Source organism: Sipha flava, unplaced genomic scaffold, assembly GCF_003268045.1.
Source record: "Sipha flava isolate LNK unplaced genomic scaffold, YSA_version1 100_pilon_pilon, whole genome shotgun sequence".
Classification (NCBI taxonomy): Eukaryota; Metazoa; Arthropoda; class Insecta; order Hemiptera; family Aphididae; genus Sipha; species Sipha flava.
In genome coordinates this window covers 443,248-470,945 of record NW_020271714.1, presented here as the reverse complement: position 1 = coordinate 470,945, position 27,698 = coordinate 443,248, and the positions used below count along the sequence as shown (strand labels likewise).

General features: G+C 29.2%; 4 protein-coding genes across 12 annotated transcripts in view; all 4 read left to right on the top strand.

Moving 5' to 3' along the window:
* LOC112680056 (probable multidrug resistance-associated protein lethal(2)03659) overlaps positions 1 to 24,310 on the top strand; it is a 62,620-nt gene extending 38,310 nt beyond the window's left edge. Inside the window, exons 22-26 of one of the 2 annotated variants that reach the window (XM_025550058.1) lie at positions 23,128 to 23,258; positions 23,316 to 23,561; positions 23,647 to 23,819; positions 23,884 to 24,124; positions 24,206 to 24,308. In XM_025550058.1, the coding sequence (XP_025405843.1) occupies positions 23,128 to 23,258; positions 23,316 to 23,561; positions 23,647 to 23,819; positions 23,884 to 24,124; positions 24,206 to 24,292 (878 nt within the window). In that variant the 3' untranslated portion in view covers positions 24,293 to 24,308. Of the gene's footprint in view, positions 1 to 23,127; positions 23,259 to 23,315; positions 23,562 to 23,646; positions 23,820 to 23,883; positions 24,125 to 24,205 lie in introns of both variants that reach the window. The other variant, XM_025550053.1, reaches the window with a different exon arrangement.
* On the top strand, positions 1,316 to 12,413 carry LOC112680083 (probable multidrug resistance-associated protein lethal(2)03659). 8 transcript variants are annotated; one of them, XM_025550101.1, is made up of 8 exons: positions 1,318 to 1,527; positions 1,657 to 1,696; positions 1,782 to 1,837; positions 1,923 to 2,121; positions 6,634 to 6,717; positions 7,876 to 7,986; positions 8,055 to 8,189; positions 11,523 to 12,410. In XM_025550101.1, the coding sequence occupies exons 5-8, from the start codon at positions 6,641 to 6,643 to the stop codon at positions 11,563 to 11,565; spliced, it is 366 nt and encodes a 121-aa protein (XP_025405886.1). In that variant the 5' UTR covers positions 1,318 to 1,527; positions 1,657 to 1,696; positions 1,782 to 1,837; positions 1,923 to 2,121; positions 6,634 to 6,640; the 3' UTR covers positions 11,566 to 12,410. The 8 variants fall into 8 exon arrangements, with proteins under 8 accessions (XP_025405868.1, XP_025405898.1, XP_025405906.1 ...); XM_025550096.1 differs by having other exon boundaries at positions 1,756 to 1,837; XM_025550083.1 differs by lacking the exons at positions 1,782 to 1,837; positions 1,923 to 2,121 and adding an exon at positions 6,239 to 6,395 and having other exon boundaries at positions 1,316 to 1,527; positions 11,523 to 12,412.
* Positions 14,450 to 22,721, top strand: LOC112680076 (probable multidrug resistance-associated protein lethal(2)03659). The gene is made up of 11 exons (XM_025550072.1): positions 14,450 to 14,590; positions 14,658 to 14,942; positions 15,002 to 15,166; positions 15,251 to 15,372; positions 20,127 to 20,224; positions 20,284 to 20,369; positions 21,279 to 21,673; positions 21,733 to 22,058; positions 22,133 to 22,212; positions 22,289 to 22,439; positions 22,524 to 22,721. Exons 1-11 carry the CDS (start codon positions 14,465 to 14,467, stop codon positions 22,682 to 22,684), a joined length of 1,995 nt encoding a protein of 664 aa, XP_025405857.1. The 5' UTR covers positions 14,450 to 14,464; the 3' UTR covers positions 22,685 to 22,721.
* Positions 24,311 to 26,918: 2,608 nt separating the features above from the next.
* Positions 26,919 to 27,698, top strand: part of LOC112680045 (probable multidrug resistance-associated protein lethal(2)03659) — a 17,244-nt gene continuing 16,464 nt past the window's right edge. Inside the window, exon 1 of the mRNA XM_025550043.1 lies at positions 26,919 to 26,937. The gene's annotated coding sequence lies outside the window, so the exon portion shown is untranslated. The remainder of the gene's footprint in view (positions 26,938 to 27,698) is intronic.

Sequence of the window (27,698 nt, the reverse complement as noted above, 5' to 3'; positions counted from 1 at the left end):
ATAATTTTCTAATTTTTTTTCTTTTTCTTGTGGAGAAAATGTCACCCCTACACTACGTCCATGTCACCATTGGTTAACATATCATCCCGGTTGAGAACCGCTGCTCTAAATAGACCATAGGTTTTAAAAAAATGGTTACATGAATTACGACGAAAAAATTTAACACCCAACCAGTATAGCTATTCATGTAGTAAATATTTCACTCCTAGTAATTATTTGTGATGAATTTTGTCCAGAATTAGATAAAAAGTTGCTAAAAGATGAAGCAGTACCAACAATTTTTAAATTTTCTCAGTATTTACAAAAAAAATAAAAAGCTAGTCGTCTACTACTTCAAAATCGATTCAAAAAAGGATAGTTTATTTTCAAAAATTTAATATTTTGTTAAAAAATATCTACACTACATATAATTTATAATATACAGACCATATACTAGTAATATTTGATGTATAGTATTATATATACAGCTATTAACTTTCCAATCAGTTTACATACTGTATAATATATATATATTTCTATTGATATACTAATTGATGGACGGTCAGACTATACAAAAATATAAATTTTACTTCTTTTGTTACAAGAGGAAAATTAAAAATAGTTTCTCCTGGTGTTTCATTAATTCTTAACGAATTGGAAAAATCATTTCAACTTATTGCAGTAATGAAAAAAAAAACTACATGCAAATGTAAAAACTAATATTTTAATGTCAGCAAGGAAAAATACATTAAATAAGTCAAATTTATTCTTTTTCCCTAATACTCATCCTATAAATGTTTACCTCGGTTCTTCTAGTCATGAGCATAATTTGTTCTTTGCTTTTAGTGACAGCTACATAAATATTAGAACGCGTTATTATGCTAAAAAAGTTAAAGCAAAGGAAGTATTTAAAAATAAAAGTTCTTTGGTACAAACATTTATTAAATTAATACTATTTCAAAATCTTTAAAATTTAAATTTAAATTTGTTTTAATTTTAAAATGTAAATTTTATAAGAATATTATATTATGTTTTGTCGTTTTTAAATTTAAATGGTATAAATATTATCTTCTACTTGCATTGATTTTTTTCTGTTTAAAACTATATCGCTGTGGAGTAGGCTTGTTCACAAATTCAAATAGTTTTTAATTTTTAAAATCGGATGAGTAGAATTACTCAAGTTGTTATGAGCCGTTTATATTCTCTAGTACATTCGCAATTGTGCCGCTATTTTTTTTGCCTTGCAGAGGTGGGGATAACGTTCAAGGCATGGCTCGTTTTCGTCTCACCGATAATATTGGTAAGAGTGCGCTCCAGTATTGTTTATTTATCTCTATATATTCTTTGCTCTATACAATGTACCCGTCTCACCTGCCGCCACACTCACACGCACACGTAATCACAATCTTATTTTAAAATGTGTTAATCGTTGTCCGTTTATTGTGTGTTATGTTACCAAGATGTCTTTATATGTGTATCATTGTAATTTTTATATGGATTTTTTATCTTTGTTTCGCATAAACTACCACTGGAAAGAATAATAATTTTGTGAGTGCGAATCGCCGAAATTTTATTTTATAATTTTTATACTTTTATATTTTACGTGCGCTAATCACCGTCAGTTTATCTTATTAATTTGTATGTACTGTGTACATTTATTTAGATTTTATTATTTAGGTATAGGTGTGTAGCTGGCCAGTCTACTCTACATTAAATTGTGAGTTTTGTACATTTTTTATTTATTTACATTCTTATTATTTATTGTTGTGCCAAAAGGGCCAATTTGTATTATTTATTTTTAGACCAGAAGGACCGATTCTCATATTTATTACTATTTTAGATGTACTTACGTGTTGCTGTGAGTAATTTATTTATTTATTTGTTCTTACAATATACAGCAACAATAGTTACTATTTTATACAATGTTTACATTATTTCTATAGTCGGACCACCGGACACTACTCCTTCGCGCATCTAATTGATAGAGCTCCGTGTTTTCGTAACCATTCACCGCTGTAATTCCCCCACTTAATACTCGGCGATCGTTAATTAATTAAACGGCCGCCGATGCCGAGCAGTAATAAGTGTCTGTATACAGCGAATCAAAAAGAAAATAACAACACATGACGACTGTTACACATGGTATACAATAAATAATATAAATGTAATATAAATATTTTATAAATTCGTTTATTCATTAATAACATTATCAATTTGTACAACATACAATTATACTACGCATAATAATATCGTACACGTATAATACAAATAATATTAAAATACGAAGAAATCAATCGGAGTCAGAATCTGAACTTGTATCATCTATCATTTGGATATGACGTCTTTCTTTTTCGTCCATAAAATCATCGGTTATGCTGTCGACTTTCCAACATTTTTCTTCCTCCTTAATGATGTGCCCAACGAAATTCACTCACATTTCCAGTGTTATGTATACCACAACTCTTTCCAATAATTCTTTATTATCTTTTAATGTAAAAGTATTATTGTGCGTCTGGAAATAGTTTTTAACAGATGACCATGCGAGCTCGATCGAATTCAGCTCGCAGTGGTATGGGAGTAATCTTAATATGATTTTGTTGTGTTGTTTTGAGTACCCGTCTAGACTCGTATTTGTCATTTTGCGATTTTATAGTTTTGACTTGAGATAATAATGTCCCATTTGTTGTTGAATAAGTAAAGATCTTACCTTTAATTTATAGCCAATTTATAATATCTTGTTTTTCCAAGACATCACTGGAATTGGATCTTCACGGAATGATCGGAGGCGTTGTCCATTACAATCACGGCATTTTCTTTGAGTAACGGCTGAATTTTTTTAAACCATTCTAAGAAATTATTTCCGTTCAATTCATCGTGTTAGTCTGATGAGTTGGTTTTTGATTTGAGACACAAAAGTGGTACGAAGCCGTCAGTTGATCCGATGACTAACACAATAAACCGCTTACCTTTGCACGAAGATTTCTTTTGTTCCGCGGTGAGGCCTGTGAGGAATGCGTCACGCGGTGAATTTACCGTGTTGTCGTGCCATGTTTTGTTATGCGTTTCACCTGCGTTTATCCACGTTTCGTCCAAATAGTATATTGGTCTGTTTTGAACTCAGTATTTTCTTATTTGATTCAAATATCATCCACGCCAAATTATTCTGTCCTCTCTTTCGATAAACGCACTATTACGAGATTTTTCAATATAAACAAACTGCAAATCTTTCAGCATTTTTTGAAACGACGAACGTTTGATATTTGATAATGTGTCATTTTCAACTAACATTTTTGAAATTGTCGGTACTTCACTGTTTAACTAAAAATCATGTATTTTTCGTCTAATGGCATGCTTCGAGAAGTTGTCTACTTTTTCAAGTATTGTAGGACTAAATTTTTTCTTATTTGGTGATGAAACTGTATCTTCTCTTTTATATTCGACCAATGTCGTTTGTATTGTATGTTGTCCAATACCACTTGATTTTGAAATTTCGACAAGCATTTGTTTATAGCTCAATTTGGGCCTGTCTGAGTTTTCAAGTTGCTGCTTGACCTTATCCTTGTACAGATTGATGATAATCTGCTTTTGACCAGTACCAACAAACTAAAGAAAAAAAATATGTTTAAAAATTAAGAATTAGCAATAGAAAAATATTCATACAGAGACTTACTTTTTCACGAAGGTTTTTTTTTAGTTACCTACCTTTTTCCCATAGTTCTTAAGGACCTACACACAACACATCTATACACAGTGCTGGTCCTAGAGGGAGCCCTAGAGATCAAATGAAGCTCTTATACTATTTTTTTTATTTTTTTTTTTTTTTTGCTTACCCCAACTATATTTATTCACTGGAACGGGAACTCAACGTTCATCCTAACTAATGTCTAAAATAATTTTTAGTAGAATGTGGATTTCTATTTACATCAATTTTATAACAAATATTACGATTTATATTATCAAAACTATTTTTGATATTCGTTTATTAATACGTTTAGCTCCGCTAGTATTATCACTCACCGGTGAGAAGCCTATGTAAGAGGAAATTACGTTCAGTCGATTAGTGACTACTCAGCACGGTTATAGATAACCATAGACATATAAAGATATATATATTTTTTGATTATGGATAAAACCATGCTATGCAAATACGCAGTACGCTTCGACCTGACAACCCGCGCATAGCAACATACGAAATACATATATAATTGGTAGAAAGTTAATTCGAACCACGCGTGGTAAATATAATTATATTTACGCTTAGTACCTATATAGGTACATGAGAAAATACATTTTTATAATAAAAGATTATATAATAATATAAGTGTTTATATTTAAAACCAAATTGCGTATTAGGAATAATATTATTTTGAGTTAGAATTAAATTAATTCTTTTAAGTATGATTTTTTTTTTAAAATCTTGGAAAATTTTGGGAGTAGACTAATAAGGCAATATGATGTATAAGGTATAGAATGTTTGTTTGGTTTTAGAATTGGGATTATAGTAGATTTCTTCTTGGATATGGAGAAGTACCAAAGCCCCAGAGCAACATTGTATGTAATGTGTATTGTAATGCGAGTTAGGAATATTATTAAATTTTTTTATAGATCTTTACGAATACTGTTGGTTATCATGTCATGTCCTGGAGCTTTTTTGTTTGGTAATTTATTGATAGTAAATATTATTTCAGAAGGTGAAATGGGCTTAACAGGGAAATACATAGAAAGAGGTTGATTTTTAATATTTTATATTGTAAGGGAATGTTCAATATAATTTATATCATGGTGAGTTTTAAAGTTTTTTCTAAATATGAACTTAATATATTGGCTTTATCTTTATTAGATATGGCAAGAGTATTGGCGATGTTCCTTAATGGGGGCATCGATTGTCGGTATTTTAAATTTTTTTTGTGGCTATCTAGATTGAGTTTTTATTGTTTGAAAGAGACTTAACATAAGATTGATATTTATCTGAGTTGTATATTTTTAGAGTATTTCTAAGGGAATTTGTTGATTGATTTAATGCTTTTTTGTCACTGAGCATACTTGTACTTTGCCAACGGTTTCGGGCTTGTCTTTTTTTTGAAAGGAGTTGTTGAATGTGGGGGAGAAGGTTTTTTTTTTTTGAATTACTGATTTTGGATTCTGGAGATGACGCTGTTGCTGAATTTTGGATAATTTTTGTGAATGATTCTACTGCATTGTCAATTTCAGAGATAGATTTTAAAGATGTCGAAAGGTCAATTTTTGTTTCCAGTGTAAGTTTAAATAAATACCAATTTTTGGGTACAGGTGTTAAGGAGGGATATTTTTTCATTGTAATTAAAATATAATTTATTGTTAAAATTAATAATCAGAAGATAGAATATTTGAGTTTTCCATTTGAGATTAGATATGGCTAGGTATATGAGTAATAAAGAAGTTAAGTAAATTCGCGTTCTTTTTTGGATCAGATGGCCAGTGAGTGGGGTATGTAGGGGAAACACATTTTATTTTTTGTAAGGTTCTGCTTCTATTATTCGTTGTAAAAGAGCCCCATAGATTGTGTTTAGCATTGAAGTCACTACCCCCCCCCCAACATTATAAATGTATTAGTAAATTAATTGATTAATGATGAGAATTTATGATAAGTTAATTTTTTATTGGGTTATGAATAAACCTCGGAATAAACTGAAGCTACAGTAACTGAAATATGGTTTATTTTTATTAAAATATTTGTTGATTGAAGGCAGTGAGATTAATGTTGTGTATGAAGTGTGTGAAGAATATTTGATTATATACGTAGTATAATCAGGGATAGAAAATATTTTGTTATTAAATAGTTACGTTTTGGTTATTAATGCAATGCTTAAATTTTTTTCATGAAGTTCATTTTTATGTTTGATTACGCCATTTGCATTCTATAGAACTATACAAATTGGTTGAGATAGTTTGGATGAATTAGTCATTTTTAAGAATCAACTTGTTAATAATCGTCATTAGAAGGGAGATTAGTGGGTTTATAGAGATTTTAGATCATCAAGAAAGGAGCATAATTTTTGTGATATGTTATCATCGATATTAGAAGAGAATTGATTAAAATATGGGATATTTTTTGAGATTTGTGCATATGATTTATTTAAATGGTTTATATTACTTTAACTCTGATTTTGACTGATGATATTAGACATTGATACATTAGTTGGTGGTATTGGTTGATTGTTGAATGATGGATTTGGTTTTTTGCTGAGAGTATTTGATCGCTGGAATTTTTTGTGTTTAGGGCATCCTCTGAAGTTGGCCGTATGTTCATCACTATAGAGGGCGCACATTGGTCATTGATTCTGAGGTTTTTTTACAGTTTTCGCTTAAATGTTCGTTACCAGATTTAACACATTTGGGAGAATGGTTGCAGTTAAACACTGATTGGAACTCATTATGTAGGTATTCAAATCGTCTATTTGAAAAGCAGATTGATTTACTTAATTTATAAATTAATTACGAACTGAATTCTATCAAGGTTAACAAAATATATCGTAATTTTTATCTGTAAAATAAAATAATAAATTGATATTATATTTGTATTATTAAATAAATAATTTATAAATTTGATCATCGAGATGGAAGTGATATTAAAGAATTGAAACATGTCATATTTAATACTTGGTTTTATTTTAGGATAAATATGAATGCAGATCTTAAAGAAGAGCGGCCTCCACATCCTAGGGCTAATGCTAATTTTTTCGAAATCCTCACCTTTGGGTAAGTTATGACAAAGTATGAGTACCTAATTAAAAAAGTATAAAATAAATATATAAGCATATGTATGTTTTTTAGTAATAAATAGTTAAGCCTGATATTTGAAATTAACAATTAATTTTGTTTAAATTTAAAGTTATTTTACTTATAAAAAAATATCAGACCTTTTATTAGAAATTTGGTATTCTAATCGGAGCTAGGAATTTTTTTGATATAGCAGAATTAGTTTTTATTTATTTCTCTTCCTGTGAAATTGATTTTAACCACCTAAATTTTGGTCCCATATTTAAATTATTTTTTTCCCTGATAACAAATCTTGTGTTAAATAAGTGCACTTGAACGGTAAATATTGAATTTCCCATCCGTGTTCTCTATAATTGAAAAAAACTCACAAATATTTTAAAAATATTAGTTGTTACTCGATAAAATAAGAGTAACATAAAGGGAGTTCGAGCATTATACAGAGTCAGGTGAAACACAGCCACATAGGAATAAGTTGAGATACAGGAACGTATGACTTATGTAGGTGAATTTCACTTATGTACCTAATTTAAATTAATGTACCCGTTGAATATTAATATATATTTGTTTTTAATAACACACACTTAATATTTTTCGGAAAAAAATAACTAATATCGTTTAACCAAAATTCATATAAATAATTGAATAAATAACAATTGATTTTCTAATGATTTGAACAATTTTTTAAACATTCTAGAAATCTTAATTTTACATTAAATGTAAAGAAAAAGTTATGACGAATATTTTATCCAATTTCAAGCCCTATGTATTGAAATTAAAAGTCATATTTAATTATTTATTATACATTTTTATTAACAAAATTGTACACCTTTTTGCGATTTTATTAGAATAAATTTAGTCTTCTACAATACACTAACCGGAAACATTTCCTTTCAGAAGAAAAAAAAATATTGGTTTGAAAAATCTTTCTAATAGAAATCATGTTAACATACTGCAATAAAAAACATACACATAGTAAAACCAAAAGCTTCTTCGTTCTGCTTATAGTGTAATTGCTAACAATTACCCTATTCAAGTTCACACTCAAAAGGGAAAGATTAATTTGATCTAAAACATTTTTAATAATAAATATTGTTTTTATTATTTTTTTTTTTTTTTTTTATTATTATTATTATTTAGGTGGACATTAAAGCTCTTTCAAACAGGAAAAAAGAGAGATTTAGAGATAAATGATTTGTATTCAACTCTTAAAGAGCATTCGTCGTCATTATTAGGGAATGAATTAGAAAAGTAAATTTATAATAAAAATATTATCTTTAATTTATTTTTTATTAAATGTTGAATCGATTTGTTTTAAGGAAATGGAGAATAGAGTTGGCTAAAGCAAAAGAGTCATCAAGGCATCCTAGTTTATTAAGAGCTTTACTTAAAATGTTTGGAGCGAAGTTGATGTTGTGCGGATTTCTACTTTTGATTATCGAAACTGTATTATGGTAAGAATTTAATAGTTTTCAACGAAATTAAATACGAGTATGTGGAGCGTACGCTATGTCTAAGAAATGTTTTACTATAGCTTGACTATTCTTTAAGAATTATTTAAAAAAGTTCTAAATTATTATGTCATCGGAATTTCTTGAATTATTTTAAATAAAACATTTTTTTGACCCGTATTACATTAAAAATATTAAATCTATTCGAGTTATAAAAAATCATGTAAACTATATAACAAAATAAAAACTAGTTTTAATATTTAATAATCATTTCTTACTTTTTTTACAATATATTTAGAATATATTATCTAAATGTATTTCTGATATGATTGTTCTAGTTTAACTCAAGTTGTAACAAAATATTATACTATCTAGGAGTGTTTGACATGCATAACTTAAATATAATATACTGTAAATTTAGATTTGTTTTCAAAATTCTTATCACGCAACTAGATTTATCGATACACAAGGTGTAGAAAGCATTTAATTTCTAATGTTCCAGACAGATATTCCTAATCATTACTTTCATTATCCTATTGCTTATTTCATAAAAAGTGATTGTTATAAAATAATTGTATTTTTGAATTTTTTTTTCTAGATTTGATATAAGGTCCACATTAGGGTGGTCCTTATTTTAGAACTTACGAATTTTTCTCACCCCCTCATTTTGTTCATTACTATAAGAAAGTAATGCGGGTTAAATTTGGTCATGATTACTCACCCTTTTCACGTGCCCCAAGAGGGTTGAATATTAGTGAAGAAGGGTTGTTTTGTCATTTTTTGACTATATTCAAAAAAATATTGCATTTATCTTAAAAATGTATAAAACATATATTATAGATATTTATATTTTTAATAAAAAACATATTTATACAATTTCTCATAAATATATTATTTCCCAAGAAAAATGATAAAATATCGAATATTTTATTTAATTAAAAAAACGATTTTTTACAGTTATTTAAATATATTAAAATAATGGTCGATGATACGACAAAATATCTTATGTACAATTAATAAAGGATTTGTTTTTTTAAAAAAAGTTAATTAGCGTAAATTTCATTGGATTGACTGTTCTATTGTAACAGTCGGGTTAACGTATAAAAATTTAATGTATCTAAAATGTTATTATGTTAATTCAAGAGTTTCATTAATAATACACGTTTTAATATAATACAGTTTATACAATATCTTATAAATCTATTATTATCTATTATTTATTATTTCATAAGAAAAATTATATAGGTAATATTGAATATTTTATTTGTTTAAAAAAATCAATTTTTTATTATTATATTATTATTTTTGTACATTTGTTATTATTTAGAACTTATAAAATTTATACATTTTTAATATTTGTATTTTCGAAACACTGTGTAAATTGAAAGTGTCAAGCTAAAATTTTACTGTCGTTACTCAATAGTTTCATAAATAACACACATTTTAAGATAATAATACATTGTATACGAGTAGATAATATTTTCTACCTAATAGTTGTATCGGAATCGAATAATATGTTACAATTGAGATTATGGGATGGTAAACTTCTTCCCTCACTATCCGGAAAAAAAATGATTGACCGCCTATAGGAATACCAATAGTGATATCATTTAAAGGCAAAGAGCAGCTTCTTGATGTACCAGAACTTATATCTAGCGCTAGACAAAATCAAGCAATAGCAGGACGGGGGACCGAATACTAGGATTGACTTCGAAAATCATGTTGTAAAGGTTGATAGCAGGTGGAATTTTCGGGGCGACGAATTTAAGTTCAACTAGGCGTTGAAACTATGTTGTTTTCTTTTTTTACGATAATGCGATTGAATGCGTGTATGTTAACGGGAGATTGGACACTTTCAAAAAAGTTATCTTCGGAGACTGAGATGTCTAATTTAATTATATCGTATGAAAAAATAAGCGTAGAAGGAATGATAGTTTTATAATTATTGTCATTTAGAATACTTGAGTTGAGGCAGAGATTACCATTTGTTATGGTATCGAAGGTAATTTTAATTTTTTTTTTCAACCCGCGGGCTTAATATTAATAATACCGACGAAGTTGTTGGTGAAAAATTTAGCGGCACTAATAGGATGCCAGATTTCCTAGATTAGTATTTGGATAAGAGCTTACGGCGAGAACTATTACTGGACCGATATAATCCGGCGGGAAAGATTGTTGTAGAATGCTGATAGCGTGTTTTTTTTATAAGACATCGCTGTTATTAGACATTGATGGTAAGGAAGCCGTACCGATATCGTGCTCATTAGAGCGGCCGTTATCGAAATCATTATGGTCGGTACCATTGGGCTAGTCGTATTTATAGATTGCGTGTGTGGTGATAAGAGATTATAGTCGTAGGCCGTATTAGACACATCAAACGGCGGCGGATGATTATTAATTAATTGTTGAAAGTTTGGGGAGACTGGATTAATAGAATTTTCGCGTGATTTACCATTTTTCCCGACTAATTGAAAACCAGGGGTAGGTATATTACTGTGTGTAGTCTTGATTTTGTTTGTAGAAGTTTGGCCGGCATGGTTAGTGCCACCCGAAAACGACGACATACGAGAACACTATTTAGATAGGTTAATTAAAGAAAATTTTATAATAGAATTAATTAAACAGTGAACTCAATAACACGTCCGTGCGTTACGACTGCGTAGATACAACTGTTAGATTTAGATTAAAACCACGAATTAACACGCATACCATAAGTTATTATTTATATTGTAAATTGATAAACTTATGTACGAAAAATGATACTTTACGGTGACGCTTAGAACATGCTAAGGACGGTAACACGTTCGTCGCGACCGGCAAAGCTTGATGGGGGTACGCACCGCCGAACCAAAACCGTTCGTGAAAGTTGTAAGTTCTTTTCTGAAACATGCTATAAATATTATGGGTCAAGGGGAAAGTGAATAATATGCATATATATACACAGTAAAACCTCGATAAGACGGAATCACTTAGGACCATGACATTTTTCCGAGTTAATGGGGTTTTTGTTTTGACGGGATTCAAAAAAATTAAATTGAATTAAAATAAAGATTACATATTTATTTTTAACCAGTTTATACATAATTCATACAATTTATATTTTTAACTTGATTTCATATTTATATGTACTTATGTATTTATATTTTTTTATTACATATTTACTTTTAGCTATTATACATTAATAACAATTATATTTTTTGAAAAAAATCGGTTATTGATTTTTACTTTTTGTTTCGTAAGGCGTCGCGTTCCACACACTCCTTAGCTCTCAAAGTCAAATTCAAAAATTCACTATTGGACACTGTGAAAAAAAATGTTTGTATTTCCTCGAGGTAGCAGAATCATGATTTGCTGCGTCTCAAATTGGCCATCAATATGAAGAAATTCTTCCAAGTTAAAATCAAGTTGAACAAGGATATCTTGAGTTTCAGTCAGGGCACTCATTGGAATTCACGTCCGATCTGTCAATAAAGAATCCAGCTTTACGGAAACAGTTTTGAACACATTAATTTTTTAAACAATTAATCATGTTATATATTCGTCTTAGCGAGGATTTTTATCAACTTTTATTACAAAAACATGTCCATTTCCGACTTGATGAGATTTCCGTTTTGGCGGGATAAAATTATATGTAATTTGAAACGGGACCAAAAAAATGTTCCATAATACCGGGGTTTCAGTCTTACCAAAGTTCCGTCTTATAGAGGTTTTACTGTATGTATATATATATATTTGTTATAATTATCAGATGACATTGCGGTAATAACAGACAATAAAGTGGATTTTTAGAATATCTTAGAAATAATTACCGTTAACAAGGGTGAAATGAACACGATTTTGAATTTTCCCAGGCTCCTACACCTTGAATATTAATTTTTTAAATCTGAAAAAAATCTAATATAGGCGCGCAGTATAAATGACTAAATTTGCATAAAAAAAATAAATTTCAACCATAACTTGGTTAAAAAATAAATAAAAATTGAATGTTCCAAATCACCTTGAGTTTCGGGTGACATGAAACAGTAAGGAATTTTTAATATTTTAGAGCATTTAACCTACCGTACGTTTTGTGATACTTGGAACACAAATAGGGTTTTTAAAAACATCATTGTACATATGATAACCTAAAGAAGTCAGTAGGTAACCTAAATATTATATAAAAAATAATTTAAACAATTTCTTTATCTCGAACTGTATGAATTTGGTGATTTAAATTTGGTCTACGAAAAAAGTATTTTTATAATAACAGTTTGTAATATTAATTTCAGTTTAATGATAAGAAATATCAAAAAATATGATAAAATGTTTCTGATTGGAAATGTAACAAAATAAAATATCATGAAAAGATAAACGATGTGTAATCAAAACTCTCAAAGTTCTATCAAATTCAATAAAGAAAAGTCGTAGTGTTCCAAGTCACCACTCAAGTTCTATTTCACCCGTGTTGACAATAAATTAACAATGAGAAATTAATACATTATGAAAGTAAATAAAGCAAAAACTAAATTCTTCATTTCAAGTCGTAACAAACGAACTCAAACTAAATTTATTTATTTATACACAGAACGGGCCGTGGCCCAAAGTACAGTGGTATAAGATAATATATTATAATAGTAAAAAGTAATTACATAATATAATTAAAATGTGGTGGCTGAATCCTGCGCATCATTCTGAACATAAGTTTATTACGGATATAATTGGTGGTGCAAAGTGGTATGAAAAAAGGATAGTGACCGTGAATGGAAACTGGGGATTTTAAAGTTAAGTTGACTTAGCAATTCAGGACAGTCAATAGAGCCATCTATGAGTTTTTGTAAGAATATCTTGTTAACTGCAGTACGCCTGTCAGTTAGGTTCGATAATCCTAGGAGGGTACGGACTGGTTTATAATTATGAGGTATATGTTCAATGTGAAGGACTCAGCATAGCTTAGGAACTTAGATGAACCTTTTCAATTTGACTCCTACTAGTAGCTGTATAAGGGTCCCAAATAACAGTATCATATTCAAGAACTGACCCTACAAATGCACAGTACAAAGCTTTAAGTGGCGCTAACAATTTAAATTCAGTAGAAACCCTTTTTATGGGGTCAAGTGTTTTTAGAGCTTTGCAGCATGTTTTTTCAATATTTTTATAAAAAGTAAATGCTCGATCCATTATAATACCAAGATCACTGACAGCTGCACCGGAATGAGCGAGAGGTAGATTACACAATGTGTAACTAAATATGATTGGGCTACAAATTTTGTAAAAAGACCTAAAAAGGCACTTGGAGATATTAAAATCTAGACCAATATAAATAGCCCAAGCATTTAGTGCATCGAGAGCACTCTGTAATCGATGACAATTATTTATACAACGGATTTCAAGAAATATTTTTAAATCATCGGCAAACATCAGAAAACGACTGTTTCGAATAACATGTTTAATATTGTTTATAAAATAGGAGAAAAGAATTGAAAAAAGATGATTAAAATGAACACTAGATGGTGAATCAATACAGTAAGTAAATTAATGATATCTAGGAAGTACGATAACCGAAGACCGTAATAACAGAAAGATAATAAGAAAAATAAACCAGACTAAATGTGCATTCCTAAGCAAGAAAAATATGCTTATACTTAGAAGTACTGACATAAGAGTGAGAAAAAAATCTATTAAAGGCTTTCGTTCCGAGCATGGCACTGTATGGTAGTGAAACATGGACTATAAAGTAAACAGAAGAAAAAATACTTTTAAGAGTTTGAGACATAAAATTACAAAAGGCAACTTAGAATAAATTGAACAGAACATATAATAAATAAAGAAGCTTATATAATAGTTAGAGAGTTAAGAAGATTTCTGAGAACATTAAAAATAAAAAAAAACCAATTTAATTGAAACAACAGTCTATTTAGAAGAATAATAGAAGGTGCCATTTTGAGGGAAAAAATAGCAGAGTTCACCACCACTGTATTACATAAGTCAAATAGTAAGAAATATGGGCTGTAGATTATATTATGAATTAAAAAGGAAAGCGAAAAAGCGTCAAGATTGGAGAATTGCTGTCAACCAGCCTCTGAGCTGCTAAAAAAATAAAAAAGGTTGACCACGATGTAGGGCACAGTACCAATGAAAATGTATTAGATAGCATGCAGGCCTGTATACGAAAAAAATGGTGACGGTGGTGATTGTGGGGTGTACATATATAATATAGAACTGTATCAAAGTTTTCAATTTGGCTAGCATATGTTAATAACGTATACGCCTTTTGCGGATAAGTGAACGATGGTCAAACAATGTATTTCAGAATACTATTTGTTTTCTTTAACAGGGATACGTTTCACGCACTTTTTTTTTATAGATTTGAAATAATTGGAAAAAAATATATAAATACTATTATACAATCAATATCTATCATACATGTAATTAGATTTTGAGGGTTTATTATGGTAATTACAAATAGAAATATATTAGATTTTTTTTTTGTAGAATTTTCTATTGTACGAAGAAAAGAATAGTCAAGTAGCCAATCGTTCAAAAGCTGACAAGGCTTCAAATGGTGTTAAAAAACTAAATATTATTAATGACGAGGTGTCACTTAATAAACTTGATAATCTAGATAAATCTGAAAACTTGAGTGATTTAGGAATATTTATTTCCAATGCTACAGCTAAATGGACCGATATTCAAACTGAAAATTCTTTAGAAAACATCAATCTAACTGTCAGGCCTGGTCGATTAGTCGCGATTATCGGACCTGTCGGAGCTGGAAAAGTAAATATTTCTATGAAACATTATTTGAATTATTAATTATTATTACCATTTTATTATAGAGTTCATTAATACAAGCAATATTAAGAGAATTACCTCTCTCTGAAGGGAACATTTCTGTGCGTGGTGTTGTATCATACGCATCACAAGAACCATGGTTATTTGCTGGTTCAGTTCAGCAAAATATTCTATTTGGTTTGCCTATGGACAAAGAACGTTATAAAAAAGTAGCTAACATTTTTTCTTTAAATGTTCCGAACCATAATATTAATTATAATATATTATTTTGTTTTTACTGTGTCACAAACTAGATTATAAATGTATGTGCATTAAAAACCGATCTTGAACAATTTCCTTACAGCGATAGAACAATTGTGGGAGAAAGAGGTGTTTCTCTTAGTGGTGGACAAAAAGCCAGAATTAATTTAGCAAGGTAAAATAAGAAATATGAATAATAAATCTTATTTATACTTTTAGTCATATATACAAATAAATTAATCCCTGCTTAATCAGTAGATTATTAAGTAGGTGTTGTTAAGAAATTTAAATTTGTTGAATGATAATATGACAACTTATTATCACATTTTCATAAAGGAAGAGGGTCATCGATTTGTAAAGATTGATTTAAAATATATGACAATTTTTGAAGTTTTAATTTTAAATGAATAAATTTCTACAGAAAATAAATTGTTAAGTTAGTGTTTATGAGCTTTAAATTTATAGAATGATAATACGAAAATGTTTAAATTTGCATATTGGTTGCATATTGGAGGGTCTATAGTTTAGTAAAATAATTTTAAAAAGATATTAGAATTATTAAAGTTCTAACTTCAGTGTTAAATTGTTTCACTCTCATGTTGACCGTTGTCCATAAAACATCGTTCGCTACTACTCCGTTTCAAGTTTTTTCTTTTGTTTTACTTTTACTGCATCGATTTTCTCCATTCAAAGACGTACATGTAAAAAAAAGGAAGCTATGCCAATAAAATCGGTTACCTTAACGTTAGTTGCATTTGAATCTCTCCAAAATTTAGTAACGTAAAAAAATAATTACTAGATTCATTGTTATCTTCTCTACGGTGGACGCCCCACAGTTGCTCCGGACCGGTTGTCGTGCGCCGTGTGGTGCACGTCTTATCTATGCGCAATAAGCACTATATTCAAATCACTTTAAGTGCACTATGGCTTCATACAAACCTAAAACCGTCATTTCTCCTTTAATTATTAAAAAAACACGTATACAGAGCGTGCCAAATAAATCACCAAACCAATCTGCTCATTCTGATCTTGAGGATAGCTGGACCACTCCGACTGAAAAAAAAACGTGTAATCCCGCTTCCAATATCACCAGAACTAAAACCAATAAATAAAACTAAAAAAATTCGTGTCTTAAAATCGTTTCTTAATTTTCTCTAACCCGGTTAGATTAAAACCGAAAAAATGGTTCGAAAAAAAGTCGACTTTCATACGTACCAACTCAAAGAAGACAGAGCCTTCAGAGTCGTTATTAGAAACCTACATCACTCAACTTCAATTTCGGAAATAAAAAATGAACTCACAGCTTTCGAGCATACGTCACGTAATATAACAAATGTGTTACAGTGCATCACTTAACAACCCCTGCCGTTATTTTTCATTGACTTAGAGCCCAACATCAATAATAGAGATGTATTTAATATCGATCACTTATTCTATTCAAAAATAAAAATTGAAGAACCCCGAGCTAATCATCAACCAATTCAATGTCTCCGACGCCAAGATTTTGGCCACACCAAACCCTACTGTAATCATGCCTCAAATAGCGTTCGCTGCGGAAATCCCCATATCCCGGATATCTAATTAAAACCAGCAAGTTCACCAGCCAAATGCGCATTTTTTAGCGTTGATCACTCGCCTAACTACAGAAACTGCCCAGCCTACAAAAAAATCCAAGCCTTACACAATTCTAAGAAGTCTTACTCAGCTCAATATAATCTCACCCATACCGAAACCAATGTAATACCTATTAATATAAACACCCCTCCAATTTGAACTTTCCAAAAAAATCTTATACCAAAGCAACTAAAAACGTCCACCCTAACCAGCCTATTCTCCCTTTTGATATCTCGAACACCGACAACCTAGCTCACCAGATGGCTTCCTTTCTTAATAGTCTCCAAGCAACTATGAATACTTTAATCTCTTTGCTCACTTCTCTAATAGAAAAGTTAATTTAACTTAACAATGGTGAATAGACAAAATACTATCCACCACCTGATCTCAATTTTTTTATGGAACGCAAATGGCTTATTCCACCATAAAAATAAACTCTCAGCATTCCTCCTACTAAATTCAATTGATTTGCATTATATTAATGAAACCCACCTAACACCAAACTGCTCTTTTAAATTACCTGGCTATCTAATATACCACTGTAATCCTGATGGTTAGGCCCAGCAATACTAATAAAACCCTATATCAAGCACACAATACTTCCTTCGTTCCAAGATAATTGTATACAAGTTACAAACATTGCTCTGATCCTAAACCATATTCCTACTACTATTTCCTTGGCCTACTTTTGCTCTGGCACTAAAATAATTACGGACGAGCTCTCGCGCTTCTTTACCTCCCTCGGCAACAAATTTTTAACTGGCGGTGACTTTAACTCAAACATCTCCGGTGGAGCTTTATTTTACCTAATACTAGAGGTCGGGTACTTAATAATTTTTTACTCAATCACAACTTAAAAATCATTTCCCCATTTAACCCTACATATTGGCCATACCAATAGACAACCTGATGTTCTAGATTTTTTCATAACTTCTTTTCCCGGTCATATAAATCTCTCCATCTCAAATCTCTCGGACCTAGCTTCGACCACACTTTTACTCCTAACCTTAAATGATTTTCATCATACATTTACTCCAGGGAAAACCAGCTGGAAAAAATTTAGCCAAACTGTAGATGACCTCATTTTACTAAGTATCCATTTAAAACCACCTTCAGATTTGGAAAATGCAATTCAATCTTTTACAATGGTCCTTCAAAACACATCACGAAATTCTTCCCAAATTATCCTTAATACCCCTAAAACCACTATAGTTTTACCTCTTCACATAACACAACTAATCTCAGAAAAACGCAGGGTCCGTTGTAGATAACAAAGAACGCGCTTGTCTTGTGACAAAAAAAAATGTTATAATACTCTCACTTGCTCCCTAAAAAATGTACTTCGAAACTACAACTCTGAAAAATACCTACAGTATCTAAAATTTCTTTCCGTCTCAGATAACTGTAGTAATCAACAAAAATATTCTAGAAGAAAAAAACAAAACACCTCATCTACAATACCCAGACAGATCCTTAGCTTCATGAAACTTAGAAAGCAAATTTTTTCGCAACTTATCTCGGGAGTAGATTTACGCCTCATACAGACATATTAAATTCAGAACACTGCCATCATGTTGAAACCTTCTTTAATCAACACCTTACCAATGTGTCTTCCTACAAAATATACCTCCCTTTCTGAAGTTCTAAACATTATTAGGAAACTGCGAGATAATAAATCACCTGGCCATGACCTTATAACAAATACTATTACAAAGAAAGTACTGAAAAAAGCAATCCTACTTCTTACGTATATCTATAATGGCATACCCCGTCTATCATATATCCCTTCCACTTGGAAGCATTCAGTCATCATTCTCATTAAAAAACTGGGTAAGATATCCGATATTCCGTCTTCCTACAGACCTATTAGCCTTCTCCCCACTTTCCCAAAAAATAACTTGAAAAAATTATCCGAAAAAAATTTTTTCCATTGGTAAATGATAAAAATATTATTCCTTACGCTCAATTCGGTTTTAGAAATAATCACTCTTCGCTTCATCAAATTCATAGAATAGTAGACACCATTGCCTCCTCCCTCGAGCAAAATCATTTTTGTTTCGGTGTATTTCTCGGCGTTTCCCAGGCTTTTGATCGGATCTGGCACGAAGGCCTCTTTTATATACTCCTCTTTTTATCTACTCCATTATACCTCATCCTAAAATCCTTTTTCACAAACCGCTCCTTCGTAGTACGATGTGAAGAAGAATTTTCTATGATTCATTCTATATTAGCAGGCGTCCCTCAAGACAGTATTCTCGCACCTACTTTGTTCAATATATAAAAATCTGATCTACCTCAATTAATTAACACTAACTTAGCTCCTTTTGTAGGCGATGCAGTAATAACCTCATCCAGCACTAACTTAGACTTCGCCATAAATAACCTCCAATACGATCTAACTAATTAACAAAACTGGTATAACTTATGGAGAATAAAAATGAATGAAAGCAAATCCACCCATATTACCTTTACCCTCAGCCCAAAAAACATTCCCCCCCGTTAACTTCAATGACAAAATAATCCTCTCGGACACATCAGTCAAGTACCTAGGTCTCCATCTTGACAAAAGACTGACCTGGGCAACTCATATAAAAACAAAACGAAAATTTTTAAATATTCGTCTGAACAAGCCAAGGCAACTCCGCTCAAAAATTTCACTGGAAAACAAAATGTTAATTTACAAACCATTGATACGCCCTGCAATGACGTATGGCATTCAATTATGGGGCTGTACAAAAATCTCCAACTTAAAAATATTCCAAGCATTCCAATCAATAAACCTTTGTCTTCATTAATGTTCCATGGTATGTATGGTAACTAACAGATCCCTACATCATGATCTTAACGTTCCAACGTTATCTGCACTGGCGTTGTATAATTATAATACATTTCACAAAAATATCCTAAATCACCCTTATCCTCTAGCTGCCAAGCTAGCAACTAACACTCTACCAGACAATCCTCTCCGTCGTCACAAACGAAAGTGGCCATGTGATCTTATAATTAATTAATTTTAAATTTATATAATATAATAATTAAGTTTATTATGTAGGTCAAAAATAAAATATAGTTCATATTAGAAGTAGTGTCAATGGATTCTCCCTTCCGTCAAACCGTCCATCCTGATTAAATGTTATCACAATTATTTATTGTATTTATATTATACAGATTTTATTTAATTTTAATTATATACATATTTTTTTTGTGGGAAATATTCGGTATTCAATTACTGAATATTTTAAAATTGTATGTAAGAAATCTAATTCTTAACTTTGGGTTAAAAAATTTTTAGTTATGTTAAATATTTAATTTCAGAGCTATTTATAGACAAGCTGATATTTATTTATTGGATGATCCTCTATCTGCTGTTGATACACACGTTGGGAAACATTTATTTGAAAAATGCATAAAAGGTAATGTTGTAATAAATTTGATTAGTTGCATTATTAACAGTAAATAAAAATTTGTTAAGGTTATCTCAAAGAACAGACTTGTATTCTTATTACTCACCAACTACAATACCTAACTAAAGTTGATAAAATCATTTTAATGGAAAATGTAAGTATAAGTTATAAGTATTTTATGAATTTATTTTGGTTTGTTGTAACGAACAATTATATAAATAGTTCTAGCCTTGGCACGCATGAGGGATTGCTAAAGATTATTCACTACTTTTAAAAAACCTACTAATATTACAATAATTAATTATTATTAATTTTAACTCACAAATATGCCAATATTTAATATGATTCATTTTTTTACGAGAATGAGTGTATCTCAGTTTTTATTGAATTTTCAAATAAACTAAATATCTGTAGTCTTAAGGATCGTCGCTAATGTAGCATGGTATTTCATTTTTAGCGATTGATGCTGAAGATTGTGTAAATTTAATTGATTAGGGAGTTTTATAACTGAGCCTCTACTTAGAAAACTAGTAAATACGGAAACAATAATTAACAATAAGTGACGTGGTTCTAATACACAGTGAAATTTTGGATAAATTTTCTCAGATACCCTGCCACACTCAATCAGTCGAAAAGTGTATAAAATTAGTCACTGAAGCTAGTGTTGCTATTTGTGAAACTGAAAGAAGATTTGTTAAAAATAGACTAGAAGCTCGACGTATCATGCCGAATTTTAGTACAAAAAAAAATAATTTAATTTGGATTAATTCAGTAATAAAATATGAGCATATTGCAAATTATATAATATTTTTATCCAAAGGTTATTATGTATAATTTTAAGTTTTTTTATTTTAAAATGTTTTTGACAATATCATTAAATATCTCTATATTATACAAATATTTTGTTAACTAATTTATGTTGGAATATTCAAAATTCACATTGTGCAACTATACCCTCCTTATGTTTCTAATGAATTGTATTCGTTTGTAGTGATCAATAAATAAATTTTATTAGAAATTATGAAATATAATTTATAGTTGTAGTGTACATTTGTTTTATTAGGGGAATATTTTAGCTGAAGGCTCGTATGATGAACTTCAAGCATCTGACTTGGACTTCACAAAGTTAATCAATTCTTCTGCAGAGACAACTGATATCTTCGAAAACGAATCTATTAAATTTACAAATTCAAGTTATATAAATCCAAAGTCGATTTTATTACGGCAAGATTCTGTTCAATGTGTGGCATCGTCCAATGATGATCCTAAACAGTACGGTGGTATTCAAGAAGAACCAATTGAAGTAGCTGAAACTCGTTCATCTGGGAATATTTCATTTACTGTGTATTCATCATATTACTCTGCTGGAGGAAATGTTTTTATTAAAACATTTTTACTATTTATTTATATTTTCACTCAAATTTTGATTACTGGTGAAGAATGTTGGATAACATTTTGGTATTGTTTAATACATATATTCGAATTAACATTTTTGTAATTTACAATTATTTATTTAGGGTCAATCTAGAAGAACACGTTTTTCAACATGCACATATTGTAGAAATAAATAAATTAACAACTGTAGTTATTGGTACAAATACATATACGAATAATAGTATTACAACAACGGAAGAAATATCTGGTACCTTTTTGTGGTGGAACATTTCACGACAAACATGTATTATCGTTTTTGTAGTTTTCATATTTTCTATAATATTATCTGCGTTCTTAAGAGCTGTCACGTTAGTATCAGTTAGTATGAAAACATCAATGAATTTACATAATAATATGTTTAATGCTATAACGAGAGCTACAATGTATTTCTTTAACACAAATTCATCTGGTAAATATATTAAAAATTATAATATTTTTTTAGCCATGTATTAATCTCTAATAATTTTTTTATCTACTTAATAGGGCGAATTCTAAACCGATTTTCTAAAGACATGGGTACAATAGATAATATGTTACCATTTGTTTTCATGGATTGTATACAAGTAATATTTGACACATAGAATCATATTTTATATTTGATTGAAAAATACACATACTCATGTGCATGTTATTAAATAGATTGGGCTGAGATTATTGGGAATAACTATTGTGATTGGAATTATTAATATTTATCTAATGATCCCAATATTCATCATTAGAATAATATTTTACAATCTTAGAGTTTTCTATTTGTCAACTTCTCGAAGTATCAAACGATTGGATGGAATTAGTAAGCATAAAATAGTATTTTAATTATATAACGTAAATTTATTATATATTTATGTTTTAAAGTATATTATTTTAACTTAAATAGCAAAAAGTCCTATGTTTGATCATTTAAAAGCATCTCTACAAGGTTTAACAACTATAAGGGCATTTGAAGTAGAACACGTTTTGTCTAATGAATTTGATAACCATCAAGTAAGAAAAAAATTATACATTTATAATAGGTACTTCAAATTATTTTATATTTAAGGATTTAAATTCTTCGGCGTGGTATTTGTACATAACATCTAGTAGAGCGTTTGGTTTTTGGTTGGATGTTATTTGCCTTATCATGTACAGTTGTGTAATATTTAGCTTTCTTCTTATTGACAATAGTAAGTTTGACAAAAAAATAAATAAATAAAATTATTTTATAATATTTTATTCTATTAAGTATTTGATACTACTTGTTTTATATCATATCAGATACTTATGGTGGAAATGTTGGCCTGGCTATAACTCAAACAATGGGATTAACTGGTATGATCCAATGGGCAATGAAACAAACAGCAGAATTAGAAAACCAGATGACATCAGTCGAAAGAGTACTAGAATATACAAATGTTCCTCAAGAATCTGCTCTTGAATCTCCTCTAGGTAATATTTAATAAATTATTTTATATATAATATCTTTTAAATTTAAACAATTTTTTTAGATAAAAAACCACCAAAAGAATTGCCTCAAAAAGGGCAGGTTGTTTTTAAAAACTTTAATTTACGTTATAGCCCAGACACTCCACATGTATTAAAAAATCTTAACATTAAAATTGAATCAACGGAAAAAGTATTTTAAAACCAATTTTATAATTTTTATATTGGTTTTATCAAAAATGTATTATAGGTAGGAATCGTTGGTAGGACTGGTGCTGGAAAATCATCCTTAATTGGAGCATTATTTAGATTGGCTCTGAATGAAGGTTCCATTTATGTTGATGATCTGGATATCAATGAATTAGGACTACACGAATTGCGTTCCAAAATTTCCATTATACCACAGGAACCAGTTTTGTTTACTGGAACGATGCGAAAGAATTTAGATCCTTTCGATGAATATCCAGACCTTGCTCTTTGGAATGCTTTAGATGAGGTAAATGCTTATGATTTCTTAATATAACTATACATAATTATTTACAATTTTATAACAGAGGAATCAATGATTATTGTTTTATTAGGTGGAACTAAAAGATGTTATTGAAGATTTACCCGGTGGATTGCACTCAAAAATGTCAGAGGGTGGATCTAACTTCAGTGTTGGTCAAAGACAACTGGTGTGTTTGGCTAGAGCTATAGTGCGAAATAATAAGATTCTTGTGATGGATGAAGCTACTGCTAATGTCGATCCACAGTAATAAATGCTTAAAACATTATGTTAATCATAATTATTATTATAATGAATGTTTTTTTTCTAGGACTGAAGCATTGATTCAGAATACAATTAGAAGTAAATTCCGAAAGTGTACTGTCTTAACTATTGCCCATCGTTTGAATACCGTTATGGATTCTGACAAAGTGCTTGTAATGGATGCTGGTAAAATGGTTGAATTTGATCATCCTCATATTTTGTTGAAAATCAAGGATGGATTTTTGTATAAAATGGTGGAAAAAACCGATAGGGATACAGCAAATTTCCTACATAGTATAGCTGCTGAGGTAATTAGAATTGTATTTTTAATTTTTTTCTACTAAGAATATGAATATTAATTGAGTCACGTTATTTTGATGATTTTATAGAGCTACAATACTATACAGAGAACTAAAGAATCTCCTATCAGATTAATTAATGAAGATGTTGATGACTACTCAAACAAAAATAACTAATATCTGTTTGATTTATAGGTATATTAATTTTATTCGCATGATGCCTTCGTTTAAAATTCATAATTTTACACTTCACCTAATTAATTATGTTTAGCTTATATATTTAAAGCAGATCTTACACAACCAAAATAGTATTTCATCTTAAATGATTTAATGCAAATCAAATTAGTATACATGTAATCGAATAATATTATTTTCAATACATTTTATTATTCAGTTTGTATACTATAACGATAAGTAAATTTTTGTCTGTTCAGTTCTTTTTAAATAAAATATTTAAAGTAAAAATTATAACATTTGTACTTAACAATAATATTTTTTTAATGTTCTAAGCAATTTCATAAAATAATTATGATATTAGTTTTTCATAAATAAAAATTAATTAAATTCAAATTTTTGTTTTTTTTTCAAGATATCCAATTTTATGCTTAACCTTTTTTACAAATTATTTTTCTCTAATTGCCTTAGAAACTATATAATTAAAATAAAAATGCAAAACAATAATATATAGGTTTCCTAGGATACTTTCTTCTCCACAAATATATTTTAAATTATTTTTTTAATAATCTTAGATTACTGAAAATAGATAATAATGGACATGTTATATATATATATATATATATATATGATATGGATTATTATATTTTATAAAAATATTTTTTTTTTAATCTCCAAATCCCAATAATCCGACTTTGTTCAAGGGGCCTTATTAGAAGGGGGCCCATTCAGCGATCTCCATCTCGCCGATTTAGCCAGGCCGCTACTGCACACGACGAACTTGATTTTATTCGGATTATAAGATACTTTTACTAAGATGGTTATATGTCAACTATTGTTCTACACGGTATAATTGAATGTTGATATTGTGAGCTGTATCTCTCCCCACCGCAATGGCATGTATAGGGAGAGTGACAAGTGGGTTACAACCCCCCCCCCCCAAAAAAATGTTTCGAAAAACTTAAAAATTACAAAATTACTTTAAGCGTTTATTATATTTTAATGGTACCTACTTTATGCTTATTTAGAAATAATTTTATAAAAAAAAAAATAGAAAAATTATTTTAACCGGGTTGTATTTATTTTATTCAATTGTACTTCAATAGTTCATTAAAATGTTTTAAGGTTCTCAATTTATGGTTCAATGCTTATTATTAAGAGTTAATTATATCATAAATAAATAAATTATAATAGTATAATACATTTTATTCGTAGCATATTTCATTATAGATATAATCCAGTAGACATATATATCAAATAGTCAAGTACCACGTCATATATCCTTTATTCATAAATTTAGAATTATAGTTACTATAGGAAATACGTAAATTATGTGATCAGTTGAGACAATTTTTATTGCCTTTGTCAAATATTTTTGAGAAATTCTATAAATGAAATGTAGATAAATACCTATTGTGTCTTGTTAGTAATTCTTAGATAACAATGAAAATTTAACTCTGTCAATAATAGACCCTCCCGAAAATATTTTCTGTATATGTCACTGGCCCGTCGTACAATAATATATTGGACATACGAGCCGATTTAGTTAAAAAACGGAGAAGTGTTAGGCTTGCATAAAGCAGCCTTTCACTTCATATCCAAGAAATATTCCATGAGTCTATTGTATTAATATATTGTGAAACTACGTATACGTATTTATGATAAGAATATATCCGAACTCCATTGATATAAAAAAAAAATTTCAAGGAATTTTATACAAATTATAAAATTTCATAAATAAATATTTCATTAATGTAGGTATATATTTATAATTAATAAAATATTCATTGTATAAGTTATTATTTGGTTTTTTTTTAATTAATTATGAAATTAAAATAATTATAATAAACTATTATTGTTTAATATTTTTTTATTTTGTTATTTTAATTACTATTTGTTATTATTCATGCTGATATTACTTGATTTAAATAAGATTTTTTTTATTGTATACCTACATAATAGGATAATTTATTTTGAATTGAAACATTTGGAAACCATCAGATTATATTTTTTTATTTTCCATTTCTTATAAATATTGTTTTAAATTTCTGACCATCTTACCTACGAGCAGTGTCGTAGCCTGGGGAGTTTTAGGTTTTCAACCCCTCCCTTGGCCTAAAAAAAGAGGACGTTATTGTCCTACCAATGTCTTTATTATTTATTTTTATTTTTTTCATCGATTCTTTTTTTTTTATTATTTGATAACATGGAGTATTTATAATCTGTAATATTTATATTCATTACAATAAATAAATTTTATAATATTAGGAATATAACGTTAAATGGTTTTCCACCATGATCCACCAATATGGATACCCTCTAGCTTTGGGTAGAGAGTTTTATTTTATTTTATTTAATTAGTGAAGGTGACTTTATAATCTATGATTTATATATGATGAGAATTATTTTAAATAATCAGTTTAAATTTTATAATGGCTTTTTGGCGAGCAAATGGCTTTATATCGTGTAGTGCTATTGTCCAGTACTTAAAGATATCAGTATTGATTGTAGAATGCTGTGATAACTTATTACCTAGTTTTGATTGTATGATACAGTGTTGCAGTGATAACATAGTGCTGCTAAGAGTTAGAGACGTTGTACCTTTCAGTAATGAGTGTTTTCTACTGATGTAGTCTACTAGTGGGTTGGTATGTTAACTGTTTACTGTACATTTTTTATTAGTTAGTAATTACTATTGATACTATACATAGTCAGAAAAGAAAATCAAAAACTATTACAAAAAATATCTACTTGCTTACTACATTCATTGCACCTCATATTGTTTAAATTTGGCAATATCTGATAGGTACATGTTATATTAAATCCATACGAAACTGTACTGGCACCATACAAAAAGTATGCGTGTTTAATAAATACCCTAAACGTTAGAAACAATAAAACGTGTTTGTCCTGGATCTCAGATAACAAAATTAATTTTACTTTGTCCAACAAGATGGTTCGATCGGCATGTCTCCATAATTAATTTTATGGTTTGGATACTGATATATAGGTAAATTTGATATGGCCTTGTTACTCTAAATATAAATTAAAATCAATAAAACTGCCAACTGATCATTGATAAAGAAGCACAAATGTATTTATTATGTAATATATTAATTGTATTTGAATTGCATTGAATGTGAAATGTGTGGATGTGACCTATCAATCGATATAAATGATTAATCTTTCGTATATTGAACAACTATAAATAATCTTACGTTTGCATTACTATTTTTAAAATTGAAACATGTATTTTATACTTACACAAAAAAAAAGTTTAAGTACTAGTTTTTAGTTGATATATATTTCCGACTCCTCAATAGTTCAGTAATACATTTTTTATTTTTTCTGTTATTAAGACGATTATTATTATTATTATTATTATTATTATTATTATTATTATTATTAT